At 34.6% G+C, this 16,783-nt stretch overlaps 1 protein-coding gene across 39 annotated transcripts in view; it reads left to right on the top strand.

Moving 5' to 3' along the window:
• The window catches only part of RBFOX1 (RNA binding fox-1 homolog 1), a 1,284,179-nt gene that overhangs the window by 1,213,130 nt on the left and 54,266 nt on the right, over positions 1 to 16,783 (top strand). For 32 of the 39 annotated variants that reach the window (XM_061473744.1, XM_061473746.1, XM_061473742.1 and 29 more), the window contains one exon: positions 3,582 to 3,662. The exons of the other annotated variants lie outside the window; for them this stretch is intronic. In XM_061473744.1, coding sequence (XP_061329728.1) covers positions 3,582 to 3,662 — 81 coding nt within the window. The remainder of the gene's footprint in view (positions 1 to 3,581; positions 3,663 to 16,783) is intronic. 39 annotated transcript variants of the gene reach the window in all.

Here is a 16,783-nt window from a genome sequence, read left to right as displayed (position 1 = left end):
AAATTCTTTCAAACTTACTCTAGACCTTTACTTTAGGCTGTCTGTAGCACTGGTTACACAGTAGTTCCAGTTAAAAGCTATTTTCAGCAGAAGTGGTTTAAAATCCTTTATAATTTCCTGTAATGTCCTCCTGTAGCTGATCCTGGGTACCTCTTAGCTACCTGAGTATTTGAGAAATGCAGCTAACTCCATCATATGTCTTGTATGAGCCTGTGGGTACATTGGTATTTCTGCTTATGCTCTGTAGATAGTTTATATCAGTCATGTAGTAACTAGGCATAAAACTTATTTTTGAAAGTATGAAAAAATGATCAGGAAAGTCCTTTTAGTCAGATATCTTGGAACCATTAGGAATGTAATTTTTTACTATTCTGAAAGCAACGGCTTCATATAATTTTCTTCTGAATATTTTTAGAGTAATTATTTCCTCAAAATAACTATAGTGCTTCAACAAAGGGCCTAATCAAACAGTATATTCTTAATCATGGACTATTAGAGAAAACAGGGGGAAGAGAAGTATGAGTGGGAATATTTTTATTTCTGAAAAGTAGTTTTTGTCCAGGTTGGCAGCCTGTATAGCAAGGGTGAGCAGTGCATCTGTCTGGGGGGATCTCTGCCAAGATACAGCAGTGCTCAGCAACAGCACTGCATCCTGTGCTATGTTTGCTCTGCCACTGTGGACCCAGCAGAGCTGGGTTTCCCTTCTGCCCTTGGCCTGTCTAAAACTCTCCTGTGTGCCCATAGTGAACACATGCTTCAGAAACATAAGCTGGTATTTTTCTGATCCTTCTGATGGAGTAAGTTGGGAAGGGGTTTCTGCTGATGATCCCAAAATCCAGTAGCACTGGTGATGGGTCTGCTGTGACCAGACAGATACTTATATTAGAGAAAAGCAAAAAGTCATGCTGATTGTTCTTAATAAGGAAATACCAGCCTTAAATATGCTGGTGCAGAAGGCATTGTGGAATTAAAGACTGGATGACTGTAAGTGTTTGAAGTTCATCAGCTCCATGATATTATTAAATTGCAGTTTGAACAGAAATATTAAGAAATTTAAATTAAAATCCACTTTCTTAAAAACAAAACCATAACAAAAAAAAAGAAATGAAAACACCTATATTCGGTCATGCTAGAATTTAGTATTCTAGGAGAAAAAAGAGTAAGGTTTGGTTTGGGGCTTTTTTTTTTCCCATTAGGGCATTTATAAACTGTTTCAATGTTCTGAGTTTATCTGGAAGATCTTATTTTAAATAATTGAATCATTCCCTAGTTGTATTAATTAGAATTTAAATATTTTAAATACTGAGATTGGATGCAGCAGAAATAATCTTTTGTCACAAAAATAGATTAAAAAGGTCAATATTTTTCTACAACAAAACCTAATAATAGTGGTTTAGGTCTTAGTATTAATTTTATGTACAAATTTGAAAGCATATTTTCAAAATACAGTTAGCTCTGTGCCACAGATTAAATACACTCTAGTAGCATGGATGAAAAAGCATCTGTTTTGAAGTACTTTCATTAGAAATTAGAAGACTAGAGTAAGGAAAATTAGATTTGTATGACATGAAATCAGAAAAAATATAAGAATGTTAGCTGCAAAAAAAAAGGAATGGTCTGTGGATCATGGAACAAGCAAAGTGTCATCTGGAATATATGTGGAAGAATATAAATTATAATCCTAAATTTCTAAAAACCTTTATATATTTAGTAAACCTACTTGAAGATGTTATAATTACATTAATCTTAAAAACTAATGAAAACTACTGATATTAATGATTCCTTTGTGCATTTGGCTTTGCTGGATGAGTGCCTCTCTGTCTTCAGCTCACTCATTTTCAGGCGTCTGTAATAACAAGTTTTAAAGCATCTATGATGTTAAAATACATCCATATTCTGATGTACACCTTCCTAGTGTCAAGCGAGTGTGTTGATAGGTCCTGTTCATCATTAGCCTGAAAGTAGTGCTTGCTCTTAGGATCTCAGTAGGTATACGTTCATTTAACAGCTTCCAGTTGTGGATTTTTGGGGAAGGCCGAGAGATAGATATTGATGTTATCAATATAGTTGGCTATGTGCTGTCTTACAGTAAGGAAGAAACCAAAATGTTTTAGTTTGGTTTATCTTTCAGATTAGTAGTGGATGGATGGAAAAAAAAACCCTAGCATCTCCAAATCCTCTTAGTTATTAGGCTATTGTCTGGGAAGGCTAGAAGCATAATACTTCATGACATTTCCAGTGCTCACAGCTAAATTGCATAAATTACATGAGTTATTTTCCTTTGCTTTTCCTGTATTTCTACTTCAGATGGCAGCTGCAAGCAGTAATCAAAGAACTGGTTAATGACAGATTTTTTTTTTATATATATATTATTTTTTGAAAGAACTCTGGTAGCTGAATGTAAGTTAAAATTGCTCTTGTAATACTACATAGAAAAGATGCCTGCCATTTGTAATTAATTTTTTCCTTCCAAACATATTTGATTCAACTCTGTTAAGTTACATTTCTTGTTTCAATGTACAACTTCTAAAGTCATGTAAATTTGATATTTTTGAAATTGCATGAGTCACAAATCCTGACAGCTTGAAGTAATGTCTGTGTATGTGTATATATAATTCTTTGTGTGTGTATACAGGTCTATATATACCTGTATCTGCTAACCCAGTTGCAGGTATATATACCTGTATCTGCTAAACCTGCTTTTCCTGCTGGCCTGTATTCCAGAAGTGCAGAAGTGTTTTTCTTAGTATGAAAGTATAGTTGTTTCTTCCTCTAGCCATATTCAGCTAAGACTGCTAAAATATAATTTTAAGGAAGATGTTGAAATACATGGCATTTTATTTAGTTTCATTAAAAAACAAAAAGCAGAAAGCACTGGAAGTAAGCCAATACATCTTTCATTTGTTCAAAATGAGCATGCGTTGCAAAAGTGTTGTTTTAAATTGACCTGGTTATTACTTTTTTTCAAAAAAAAAAAGTTTGAATCCAGTTTATCTACTGGAAAGTATCTTATGTTTATGTATTTCTCGTTCAGGCAAAATCACTGAAATCTTCACCTGTGTTAGTAATTGCTTGCACCAGTGTTAATTTAAGCAGCATAACTGAGATTGTACTCAGCCTAACATCTGTACATGGGAGCTTTGTGGTCTGGTTTATCTGCTGTGTTTTCTCTAGTGGCCTTTCATTTCAGGCAAGGGTAGGGAGAGGGAGCCGGGTGGTGTGGGGAGGGCTGGTGACTCTTGTTAGCTGCAGAGATACTGAGGCAGCTTCTGTCTGGGAGAACCAGGGCAGAGACTGGGAGAGCAGCTGGGGGGAGGCTGGTGGGTGCTGTAAGCCTGTGCCAGCTTCCCCCTCTGATATAAAAGGGTGTTCATATTTGGGGAGATGTCTGTGTTTTGCTTTTTCCAATGTAAGATTTTGCGTGTTCTTTGGGGCTCTTTCTGCTTTGAAGTCAAAGGATAAATGTGCCCCAGCTTCACTGCACTGCTCTGGTTCTGACTTTATTTCTGTTTTGAGATAAAAATTGAGGTTTAGTATGAGTGTTCCAAAACCAGATACCACTCTCTCTCTCTTTCTTGTAGGCAGGGTGCTGCTGTGCCAGGCAAACCAGGAGGGATCTCCCGTGTACAGTGCCCCCAGTTCACTAGTATACACATCCACAAGTAAGCTAGTGTTACGGCTCTTTTTTGTTTTGTTTTGGTTTTGTTTTGTTTTGTTTCGTGACAAAAGTGAATTAATGTGAATTAAGCCCCCTAAAAATGTAAACTTCCCCAATAGCTGTTGTTAAGGTAAATGTGTTTATAAGCATATGTAAGTAATGTCAACAGATAATTCAGTGGTTTTAGTTGCTTATTTATCCTCAAAGTAGATTTTAAAATAATAATTAAAATAATACCTATAGTACAATGTTCTACAGAAACAGTCAAAATTTCTGCAGTCACAATGGGGTTTATTTTGGAATCCAGTACTGTTGCGCACTCTGTATTTTGTGTAGAAGATGAAGTTGTGTTTGCTTTTCTATCCTGGTCACAACTGTGATTTAAAAAACAAGAAGTCTTATGCTGTCATTTGATTGTGTCAGGAAGCAAATAGACATGAAGTCTTTTTCACAAAAGATAAAAACTGTGTACAAGTGGGTATTTTAAATTGTAAAATGGTAGCCTAATAAAAATAGCAAAGACAAGCTGAAACAATAAATACTGCCATCAGCCATTTTCCTGTACAAAACTTTAGGGTAGGAATGCATCCTCTAAAATTCTGAGACAGAAGCAGAACTGTTTGTTATCAGTGTTTTACATAGTATTGGTGGCACCACTGATGCCCATTCTGAAATATAATCAGATGAGGAGCCTGTGGCTGAATGAAATAGTAATAATTGCTGCTTGCTAAAGTAGGGTGAACAGTAGCATTTGCTCTGTGTTCATAGCTGTCCTCTGTAAAGAAAGTATTTTACATTGTCTGAATTAACAACATTAATGCATATGCTCTTTATGAAGATTGCACTCAGTCTAGAATGCAGTTTTACTCATTTAAAGCTTATCTAATCTACTAAAATGATTAATTGATTTTATGCATTAAAACCAGAAATGAGGATAAAAGAGTTCCATAGAGGTCCTCTATACTGTGATGTAACTCTCTTACGTTAAAGGATATGAATATCATCCCTAGAGCTGTTGCTTCTATAATACAAATGTGGAATCTATTTTCAAATCAAGAGTCTACAAATACATAGTGAACTAACAAAACATATGAAGTGTTTTAAATTGGAAATGAAATTATCGGTTTAAACTGCATTTGGTTCCAGGTGCGCCAAGAATATTTTGTCCTATGTCATGTTTCCCAAGCAGTGTTTTGTTTTTAATCCTTATAGTAACAATGAAATACTGTTTAAATCAATATTCCCTTTTCAATGAAATAGCAATCTTTGACTGAAAGTCATTTCTTAAAAAATTATCCAAGCAGTTCATTCATGTCACTGTTAGGGAGCTGCTTCTGGGGGAATGAGGCAGTATTTGTTTTCTGGGAGGTACTCTAAATAAAGCCTTTTTTTTTTTTTTTTTTTTTTTTTGAGTTTACCCTGTTTCTCTCAGCTCTCTGAATTCTAGCCTAGGGAATTTATTTCAGGGATTGCTGTTTACATCATACAGTATTTCCACTGTTACTAATTCCCTAGATAGTCATATATAGCTAGCTAAGCTCCATACTTCACTGTTTCCATTATGTCTCATGAGTCAATCCCTTTGAAAAGTCTTATTTTGCAGTGGTGCTCCTTGAAGAACGATATCCTAACAAACACCTGTTTGTTTTCAATTATGCCAAATACATAAGTAAACAGACTTTACCTATCTGCCTCCCACGTGGCAATGTGTAATATACAGTTTGATAACAGAGATTGCTAGTAGCCCTTGCAGTAGAAATCATTACACTTTTGTTGAACCTGTGTGTCTGGAAGTCATGATTTTTCTTTTATTATGTATAGTACTTTATATTGCCAAAATGTAGTTTCCCCCACAGGGTCACAACTCCTAATAATACAAAATTACCCTGGTTACTAATGATTGTAATTTTTTTTTTATTTCTCCTTATTACAAGATTTTCAATAAAGATGTAGAATAGTTCTATTTCTGTAGGAAATTCTACTAAGAAGCGAATAGAAACAAAGCTTGAGTTTTGTCTCATTTTCTTTCTTTTATTATTTTATAGACCCTCTATATTCTAGTTTTTATGCACATTTATAATATTGAAATGATAACTGATAAGTTAACATTAAAGTCTAGGAGACTAATACTTTTACTGTTATCATTCCATATAGACAACAATATTTCAGCCTTCCATCTCTGAATAATTTTGAATACTGTTACCACTGGTATTATAACTGTGTAATATTTTAGAACAGCATATGATGTAAGAATGAAGAGGTTTTAAAATTACAATTTTTTAACAGAATGGAAAGAGCTGATATTTCTAAAGGCATGTGAGAGGCTTGGAGTTCATTAAATGCTAATGGCACTTAGGAATTTTCAGATATTTGGAAGGGGATCATCCCCACTTTTAGAAATGCTGCCTTTGCCTTGACTGTTCATCTCTTGGTCCCAAGTTATATTCAAAAACTGACATATGGTAGTAAAATATATTTTTCTTGATTTGGCTAGCTTTTTTTCACACTTAGCTTTCTGACTTTTGTGTTGGTCACTAGTAGTCTCTGAACACTTTTACCCCATTTTTTTTGTCTAGCCAGAAAGAAGAATGCGTTTCTTAGGGCTACTCTTTCCTTCCTGGCATTTTATTTCCCCAGAATGTATGTAATGTATCACATTGTACATTTCCTAGTACAGTAATCACTTATACCTCTGAATATGGCAGGAGGTGGAAACATGGCTCTGCTTCCTTCCATTGCTTCTGCCCCTTTGCATAATACAAAAAGAAATGAGCTGTTTCTTCTGCAAGCAATGGAACAAATCAGTAGCAATAGTCTCTCATGCCTCATCCGTTCTCTTATGCTGAAACAGAAGATGGGACCTGGATCAGTTTTTCATTTGCACATCTATTCTGGAATAGATTATTTGTTATGCAAAAAGCATAGTTTCAGCATACAAAAATGTTCACATCCCTTGGTAGGACATATTATGTGCCTTATCGAGACAACCAAAATAAGGAAGCTAATAGTCTCATCTTGGCTGCTGTAGATTCCCAGAGTGTTGGCATCTCGAGGATTTCAGCTAAATCTTTCATCATTATCTTAGTGAAGAATATAGACCACTATTTCAAGGAGATATATCCAGAAAAGAAATATTAGAGTGCACCAAGTCCCAGCAAATAAGTAAGCACTTACTGAAGCTTCCTGGAAGCTCCTCATATCTCATTGAAACGTAATAAATCATACAGTTTGGCTGCACGTAACTCACAGTCTCTTTTTGCCCCCACTTCTTCAGACTAGTTGCTTCCACAGGAAATTTTAAAATCCTGAAGAACTTTGTATCTACTGGTAAATAAGAAACATATCAAGAAAAAATGTGCAACTTTTCCTAATTGAAGCCACTCGTGAATAGGATCCATGAGAATATTAAGACCCTACTGGAGAAATGGAAGATTCAAAAATGGAAAAAGTTCTGTCACTGAGTATCCGTATCACTGTTCTACAAAGGACAGTAATATAGCTGGGTATGTGTGGTTTAAAAAAGGCAAAAAGAGGAATCTGAATTTATGCAAGGAATTTTAAAACTGTTTAGTGCCATTTTCCTCATTTTTCCATATTATAGAAGTGCCTGAAAATGTGAATGAAATAAAAGTTAATGAGAGCCAAAACGTGGGAAAGAAGGAAGACATGAAGTCTTAGAATCATAGAATAATTCAGGTTGGAAGGACCAGGTTGCAGCAGGGCACCTTTAACAATGGAGACTGCACAACCTTCCTGGATCATCTGTTCCAATGCTTGAATGTCCTAACAGTGGAAACCTCTCTGCTTTCAAGTTACTTTTGTTGTCTCTTGTCTTCGTAGTGTGTGTCTCTGAATAGCCTTGATAACCATTTCATGGCAGAGGATGGAAGAGGAGATGCACCTGCCAGTAGACAACTGGAACAACTAATCAGTGTTTCCAGGCTCATTAAGCCCTAGCTGGTGTAACGAGGAACCCAGCCTAAAGACACGCATCGCATTTTTCAAAAATTCACAGTTCTGCATACCCAGGTCCCATGGGAGAAAAATCAGAAGCTTTAATAGGAGTTCAAAGGCAGCTAAATATTTTTCACTTTCTAGATCAGAAGGTTGATCTTCATAACTTTCAGGCTTTATTTTAGGACCAAGTACAAATAAAGATGCTTTGACTTACCAGGTATGTAACTACTAGTAGATTTTTCTGAGCATGTATTAATGGGACAGTTCACTGGACTAAATACCTAACATATACGGTGAAATAGCGAATTGCTGCATGTCTTTGTTCAAGATGATGCACAGAAACATGCCTGTATTTCCCAAATGTTTTGCATAGCTGTAAAAGAGAATTTGCCTTGACTTCAATGAGTACATTTTAAACTTATGTCAATTTTGGCTGACATTTTCTAAATGTGACAGTTGTTTCATCTTCAGTAAGCATTCTTATCAGCTCAAAAATACATGCACTCTTTTTCCATAATTTTTAATATTTTATTAAAAATTAAGGAATCTTTCATATTGCAATAAAGGGATAGAATTAAAAGAAGAAAAGTATGAAAATGCATAAATCAGATATTTAGTTTATTATACCCAAGGGCAAATGAAGTTGATGGCCCATTTATTAATTGATATATTGATTACAATTTCATAAGAGGTGGTGGTATCCAGAAATGATTGAGGTGGTACAAATGCTTATAAATCTGTCCCACATTGTTCACGTTACTTAATTGTAATTGGCTGATAAAACTTCCATCAGTTTCTGTAATTAACCTAATGGTCTAAATGAATTTCCAGATCACTGGTTATTCATTTCAATATAGAAAATGCCATTACATTGAGTTTAATTAATACAAAGTAAGTTCACAGTTCTAAGTATTATTGGAGGAGAATTTTACTGTTTTAACTGTTTCAGTGATGAATATTTTTTTCCTCTCACTTTGTCCTATATATGGACTTAAGTGTTCATTCTCTATTCATACTGAAATAGGATACACCCTTTATAATTAAAACATTTAAAACCCAATGGTCTTCAAGTTTTATCCTCAAAATATCAGCGTAGATATTTTTTGTATTTATCATTTCAACTATTTTTAAACAAAATTCAGTCAGTGCCAAACTCATAATCACATGGTATGTCCTAGAACATCTTATTTGTCTTGATATTCCTTTCACAGAAGTATATATGACACATAAGCACTCACCAGAGAATACTTGCGCTTTGCGTCAGACAGATATTAAAACAATAAACTATGTTGCCCTGGGATTTTAGCTTATGAGCAACCAGAAAACAACAAGGCAAAGATGAGATGTTTTTGAAAGGTGGGAAGGCAGTTCTTTCAGAAAATTCCCTAGAAACCTTTGGTCCTGTAATATTTTTGACAAGAAATATTTTTAATGCTTAAGTTCTTTTAAAGCAAATCACTAAAATACATTCCATTACTTCAGAGCAGGCATTAGAAATGTTCCTAAATTATCCTAATAATCCCACTGATCCAAAGTGATGTGTTATATACCAGGAGTGAAGGAAAATCTCTAGCAAAAGCTTAAAGTTTTAATCTCTAGCAAAAGCTTAAAGTTTTAATTGCATGATACAGGAATTTTGCTTTTTATTTGTGTTCTCTGTTGAAATCTTATCAACACTTATGTATGACAGACACATGTAGTATTTTTTAAAAGATTTTTTTTCCTGTAGGTGTTTTGTTCTGATTCATAGGTAGGGAATAAGTCAGGTCTTTGTTAGTACGCTTGTAATAGATAGGGAGTATAATAAATATTAAGTATAATTATCACATCCAATAGTAGGATTTAGTCCATCCGAGGGCTCACTGTGCTACAGAAATGAAAATTAAGTGAAGCTTGTCTATTCAATATGTCTGTTGAATGTCCTCACTTAGAAGTAGGTATCTGAAGGGGGTCTATAAGGATGCTGGGGAGGAACTCTTCATTAGGGACTGTAGTGGCAGGACAAGGGGTAATGGGTTCAGACTTAAATAGGGGAAGTTTAGATTAGGCATATGGAAGAAGTTTTTCACTGTGAGGGTGGTGAGGCACTGGAACGGGTTGGCAAAGGAAGTCATGAATGCTTAATCCCTGGAGGCATTCAAGGCCAGGTCGGACAGAGCCTTGGGTGACATGGTTTAGTGGTGAGGTGTCCCTGCCCATGGCAGGGGGGTTGGAACTAGATGATCTTAAGGTCCTTTCCAACCCTAACTATTCTATGATTCTATGATTCTACTTGCCTTAGGAATATTAGTAAACTACTTAAAACATGCTGTATGAAACTATTTTCATTATTTTTGTTCCAGTGAAGACATTCCAGGTTTTGGTTTTGTGTGGCATCATTAATGGTTTGAAGTCAGACCTTTGACATTTCTGTTGTATTCTGGAATATTTCCAGTGCTAAGAAGATTACATGGGATAAATACGAATTTTTGAAAGGTGATTTGAAGTGTGCTTCTGAGCAGAATCATTAGTGGAAACATTCAGTTTAGAAACCTCAATTCGGTTGGTTTTTGTCAGATTTAATCTACTGCACACATGCAATTACCTGAAAATTATATTGCAATGATTATAGTCTTCTGATGGTATTATCCCAAGACTCCAAGCAATTGGAAGTGTAGGTGCTCCTGACATTTAGTATATGGTTGTCTGACATGGCTGACTATATTAAATCCAAATGGACATATGCTTTATTTTAATGACATCAATGATTAATTTATTCTGATTTTGTTGTTGTAGTTTTTCTTAGTCTATTTCTTGTGCTTTTACTGTTATTGGTAAAGGAGAGACTTTAGTAAGCTTGCTATTTTGCATTGGTATGTGTGTCAGGAATGACTTGAAGAATTATTATACCGTTCATAAATGGTATATTTAAAGAACTTAAAGACTTAAAGAATTATTATACCATTCATATGGTATAATAATTTGCCTACGTTACAGTATTTCCAAATTAAATGTAAAAAGATATCTGCAAACTTAATTTTTAGTTGGTCTGTTTTCTCTTAAAATGGAATGGCAGGTCACTTCATCACAATTAAAATATATATTAGTAGATTGTATTAACATGTATGTAGTTTTGTCTGCTTTTGATTGCTTCGTAGGAAAAAAGTAGAGTAGCCCTGCAAAGCAGTTCTGTGATTAAGCCAAATTAACCATTGTAGGACTGAGGTTCATGAATGAAACGGTGCAGAAATTCTGCCCAGAGTGAAATGTCCATGCCTTTGAGAAGGCCAATCACATGTATCATGTCAAGGCTACAAAAACCTCATTACTGAACATTTAGGAATGCAACTATCTTTTAATGTGCTTCCTGAATTAATTAATTGCCCTTATTTATAAGGTAAAAGAGAATCACCTGGTAGTAAGCCAGAAGTAATGTGAAAAGTGCCCTTGCTTGTCCTTATGTTTAAATACAGTGGGTTTACATGAAAAATAAAGAAGATATCAATAATAAGTATGAAGGGAAGTTTACAGATTGCTTTCCATTATTCCCCCTCCCTCTACCACTGTGTATAGAAGTGTAAAAGGTTGAAAAATCATGTGTCACTTCCAGAGAAAACTATTGATTCATCTGTTGTTGAAATGTCTTTAGGTTTTTAAACATTGGTTTGTCCTATTGTATTAGACTTTGTTTTGAACAAAATCACAGGAATTTGAATGCAGGGTAACTTCACTAACTTCTAAGCCAGATAGTTACAACAATAATACTAAATTAACAAAATTGAGTAAAATTATATTTATATTTATATTCTTGATTTAAATATCAGCCTTTTTAAACCCTAAATTAACCTCTTTGGAGTTTTTTTGGTAGCACTGCCTGAAATTTTTGTTACAGCATTTTTGTGTTCTGTATCACTGTATATTGTCCTTCTGTAACTATTTTCAGAGTACCTGTCCTTTTACCTTCTATCTAGTATTTTAAATGGTGACTAATAAACCAGCAGTAAGATACATCATAGTTGTCCAGAGTCTATAAATATGGGTTTCATTTCACTCCTGCAAATCTGTTCAGTGATGGTGCAGTGTGTCTGATCTAGTACACTCAATCATAAAGACACACCTATCCTGCATTGTGTACCACTGACTTTTTTTCTAATTTGTACACCATCCTACACCTGGGTGGTAGGAGATCATTGGAAAGGTGTGCATGACATTTTTAATAGTAAATTGTGGGAATTATCTTTACCCTTCAGTTCAAATAATAAAACCAATATTTGACCAAGGGTAGCTGGGCATTTTATGTCTTAACTTAGTGCTTTCTTGTTAGTAGAGATACAGCATTTGTCACTGGCAGTAGCGACTATCCTATGAGTTAGGACAATAGGACTGTTTTTATCTACTCATCTCAATATGCCTCTAAATAGCGAGAATTACACTGTTTTTTTTGCATCATGATCATATTATTGTATGTAATATTCTTTGTGTAGAATCCTAGATGCAGGATTTCCTTCACTTTGCACTCTAGATGCTGTGTTACTCATTTTTAGTAGGTAGGCACAAACAATTGACTGTACATCTCAATGTACTCTGGCTGTGAGATACAAAGTTGTTGATCTTGTGATTTTAAGCTTAACTTGTAGGATTTAGTTTCAAATAAAGACCTACTTTAAATCCCTCCATATCCTCCATTTTTCCTGCTTGTTAAGAGAAATCCCTTGATGTCTGAGGAATTCAGGTAGCTGAATATACAGTACACTAATAGAAGGATGAGATATATAATCACAGAATCGCCAAATGACTGAATCTCACAATGGCTGAGGTTGGAAGGAACCTCTGGAGGTCTCCTCATCTGCCCCCAGTTTAAGCAGTGTAACCTCTAGCATGCTGCTCAGGATCACATCCAACCAGCTTTTGAATATCTCCAAGGTGGGAGACTTTGTTACCCGTGCAAGTGCTCAGTCACCCTCACAGTGAAAAAGTTTAGGATCCTTTTGACACGACAGTTTCCAGGCTTTGGCATCACCTTTTTTTCTCTGAAGATTTTAAGTTCCTGGCATATAATGGTATCAATATATGTAGAAACCAGTGATGGTTTGTTTATTGGTATATTAGAGGAGATGAAATAAAGGAGGAAAGAGAAAAAGAATAATTCCATATGCACTTAATTATGAAGAAAATGTGAATTCAGTATCAAGTCATAGTAGACCAATTAGATCTGAAAAGAAAATTTAAGGTAAAGGTAACCAAATAAATGGTTGAAACAGTTAAGTGTCTTCCTACAATTTAACATAAGAATAAGCACATTAAGTAGGAGATTATACTGAAATATTTTATGTGTGGGTTTTGAGTGCATTTGCTCATGTTGTGGTTTGGTATGGAAAAATCTAACAAATCTTATTTTTCAGATTTCTGAGGACGAAATAGTTGCAAACAGTGACTTAAAGCAGCTGTCTGTCCTCTTTCTAGAATTATTTATGTAATTTTTCAGGGTATGTCTTATAACAGATTTCACCAATTTTATGTAAAATTTGGTGCTAATTTGGATTTGACTGAGAACTTAATGCAGTAGTGTTGGGTAAAAGGATTCAATTACAGTGTGCAGTGTTTTGTAAGTAACTGTCTCACATAAAAAGTTAATTAATCAGAGCTGTGTCGATTTCCTTGTGCCATGTCAATTTGAAGTATGGTAATTAATCACTAATCACCCAGTGTGCCACAAACTAAGGGACAATCCATGAGTCATTTATTGTTATTTTTTTTCAAAATAAATGGCACCCAGAGACATGAAGAAACACATCTTGCCTTTCATAATATTTTTATCGACAGTTTTGCATGTTGTAATAGACTGCAGCAACAAGCAGCTGTAGTTCAATGGAATATAAATATTAAAGAAACAAATGAGAGCAGATTTATAGGCCATTGCTTTTCTGTTATGTCAGTTTTGAGATTACACTGAGTAAATGAACAGTGAAAAATTACTCTTCCATGTGGAGAATGGTGATTAGACTTGTTACATTAATTAGAGATTTTTTGTTTTCCTTTTTAATGCATTTCAAATGAGAATGTCCTATAAGTAATGGTTTGTCCAAAATACAGATTTATTTATTCCTAAACAACAGTGTTTAATACTGACGTATATTTCTGTACAGTAGTAAGAAAATAATTGTTCTACTAATTTTAAGTCTGTGTTTAAAAAAAATCAAATAGATTGTGAAGGAAAGCAACAAAACAGTTGTGACTGTATCTGATGTAGATGGCAAATTTCCATTGAATTCAGTTAATTCACAACGAGGTCCCAGGAACAGTCATCTCACAGAAGTAGCAGTTGAAAAAAATATATTTTCAGTTTGCTATTTTTAAACGTTGTTACCTTTCTCAAAAGTTTTTTAGCCTGAAATTTTAGGAATCCATCTATATATGTCATTTAAAAGCCTTTTTATATGAAAATCTGTACTAACAGAGCTTAAATTTTACTTGCACTATGCTTTGGACTGTGTATTTAAACTAAGAGATATGCACACATCCTCTTTAATGCATTTTTTGTAATTCTTTTCAAGAATGCCAAATAATGCTAATTATTACTATGATGGTCCAGTAAAAACTCACTATACAGCATATATTGGGATAAACACCTGATTGTCTTCCTGAAATCTCAGATAATAACATGTAGATTATTCTGATTAGCCTTTCTCTGCATGTTATCCATTATACTTCTTTGGTTTTAGTTTATTGTCCAGTACTTCTGAAGTGTTTCCTCAGAAGGGATCCTTCTGAACTATGTGAATAATGTGAATGTATCTCCCTGCCTCTCTAACAGTTGAGCCATGTTGCAGTAAATTAGCTATAAACTGATTCAAACATAATGTAACATTAAAATTCTTCACCATAAAATATCTGAAAACTCTGGATGGCAGATGACCTGCTACTTTGTGCAAAGAAGGAGAGTTTAGGAGTGATGAGAGGTGGATTCATTCATCCATTTTGACGGCATACCTTTCTTGAGGCATATGGCACTCTCATACAAATTCAAACCACAGCACAAATGCAAAGAATAATTGCCCATTAAAATAGCTATATATTTTTATGGCTTTGATACAAAATCTGCCCCCTGTTGTTTTTTGCATCTGCTATTCTTCCATCTATCCCAGAGCTTTAAAACCTTAATACACAGTGTATAACCCTTAAGTATTTTTTACCAGGTTATATTCCTCCTTTTGGGAACACAAGCTTTGTCATTGTTTCTTCACTGTTTGTTTTCTAAGGCATATGCTGAGATATGGTGCCTAGAAAGTGCACCTTCCCGTCATGCTCATTAAATAAAACCAACGTTTATATTACATCTTTTGGGAGAAAATAGGATTGATTATATTTAACCTGTGAACACAAAGATTAAGGTCGTCCTTTTTTCTTCATGCTCTTATTTGCTTTTATATAAAATCACTAGTTACCTTAATTTTACTGATACACGAACATGAATCCTCTTAATTCCAAAGGCCTTTTTATTTGCTTAGCTGTTGCGAGTTGCTGACCAGATTTCATGTTTGAGATCTAAACTGAAGTTTGAGGAAGGTGATACCCTGACAGTGTTCTCATGTTTACAAAGGGTATTCAGAAGAGAGAACTTTGGGGGACAATATTTGTTGTAATAATAATTTTTAAAATAAATTTTGTCCCGCAGTATAAAAATAGAAGAAAAAAGGAATCTTACTAGCATGATGTTCCTTTAAAAAATTCATTCAGGCTGTAGTACAAGACGATTTGTATGCCTTTGGGTAATTATGTTAAGCAAAGCCAAGCACTTCCCCAGCATATTGTCTTCACTCTTCCTTTTTAATTTGAAAAAGTAAAATTGCAGTTTGACTGTAGGAACCAATTTTTTTTGTTGTTATCATTGTAATCTCATTCATATTTGAATAGATGAATAACTATAGAACTGATGGGGCTATTAGATGTGAATGTAAATTGTTTCTTTAGCTTGATATTTGATTATATATAGTCTTCAGAAAAGTCATCTTTTTTTTTCTTTTTTAACCTTATCACCTCATATCGTCAGTGTGTAGTTGGAGAAATCTGCCTTTTCTCTATCACAGATCAGAAGAATTCCAGTTATCAAATTATTTTGATAAATTTAATGTACTTTTGTTTAGAAGTGGACTTTGATGCTTCCCTGCTGAGTGTCAAATATATTTTCAACCCCATTATAGCAGCACTTTTAGTGACTGAGTTTCAGCAGTTTGGCACTGAGTCACTAAGAAAGGTTGACCTACAAACTGTAAGCTATTCAAATCTTTATCCCTCCTGGCTAGTATATTCATTACACTTGGGGCTGGTTAATAGCACTTAATACTTCCTGACAGGAGAGCTCTTTTCATTAAATTGTCTTTATGAAGTCCATTCTTCAGTTGTGCTCTCAGGGTGCCACTTCTGCTGGTTATTTTGGGGTGGGAATATTAAAAAGTGGTAGCAAAATATATTTGGTGACTATGACATACTCCTGACCATCTGATTTCTCAGCCTGGCTGAAGTAGGGTTGGGGTGGTTTTGCCTGAACTCAAATCTAGGGTGACATGATCTTGTTGATAGTTTTACCTCTAAACTAAATCTTTAATATTACTACCTGGAAATAGAAGGCATCTTTTCACATACTCTGATTTTTAGGCTGACCCAAATCAGGCTTTATGAATGGATATAATTGTTAAACATACAACTCTAATCTTAGGCCTCAGTTGATCATAAGACCTTGCAATGTCACTCTTACTTGTGTATTTGTCAGGCTTTTTTTCCATCATGTTTTATATTCTCCTGACACAACCCCAGACCATTCTCTACCTTTCACTGATTGCTTCTACAAGCTTTTTTAGTGTTTTGCTTTAATGTAGACGTTTTATGCTTCATGATTTTATGAAAGCGACAACACAAGCTAAGCATAGCAAAACAATTATATTACTTAAAGCTTTTAATTCCAACACATTCTTTGTGTTGCAGATCCTTTGGTAATGGTAGAAATGACTGTCTTGGTTTGCATCTCCCATGAATGCTGAGCTTCGATTATGGGTTCTGGGTTAGGAGCTAAGTGACTCTTCCTGCAATCTCTGTCTTCCAGCTTTTTCTCCTTTCGTAAGAGAAAAACTTCTTTCTCATAAAAATGTAATATTTTTTAAACAACATTTTCTGTTCTTCTTCTCCTTCATT

This window comes from Pezoporus flaviventris, unplaced genomic scaffold, assembly GCF_033815535.1.
Source record: "Pezoporus flaviventris isolate CSIRO_AGI_PZ_B2104156 unplaced genomic scaffold, CSIRO_AGI_Pfla_v1 ptg000078l, whole genome shotgun sequence".
NCBI classification, from domain to species: Eukaryota; Metazoa; Chordata; class Aves; order Psittaciformes; family Psittacidae; genus Pezoporus; species Pezoporus flaviventris.
The sequence above is the reverse complement of the archived record's forward strand: the minus strand, read 5'-3'. Positions and strand labels throughout refer to the sequence as shown.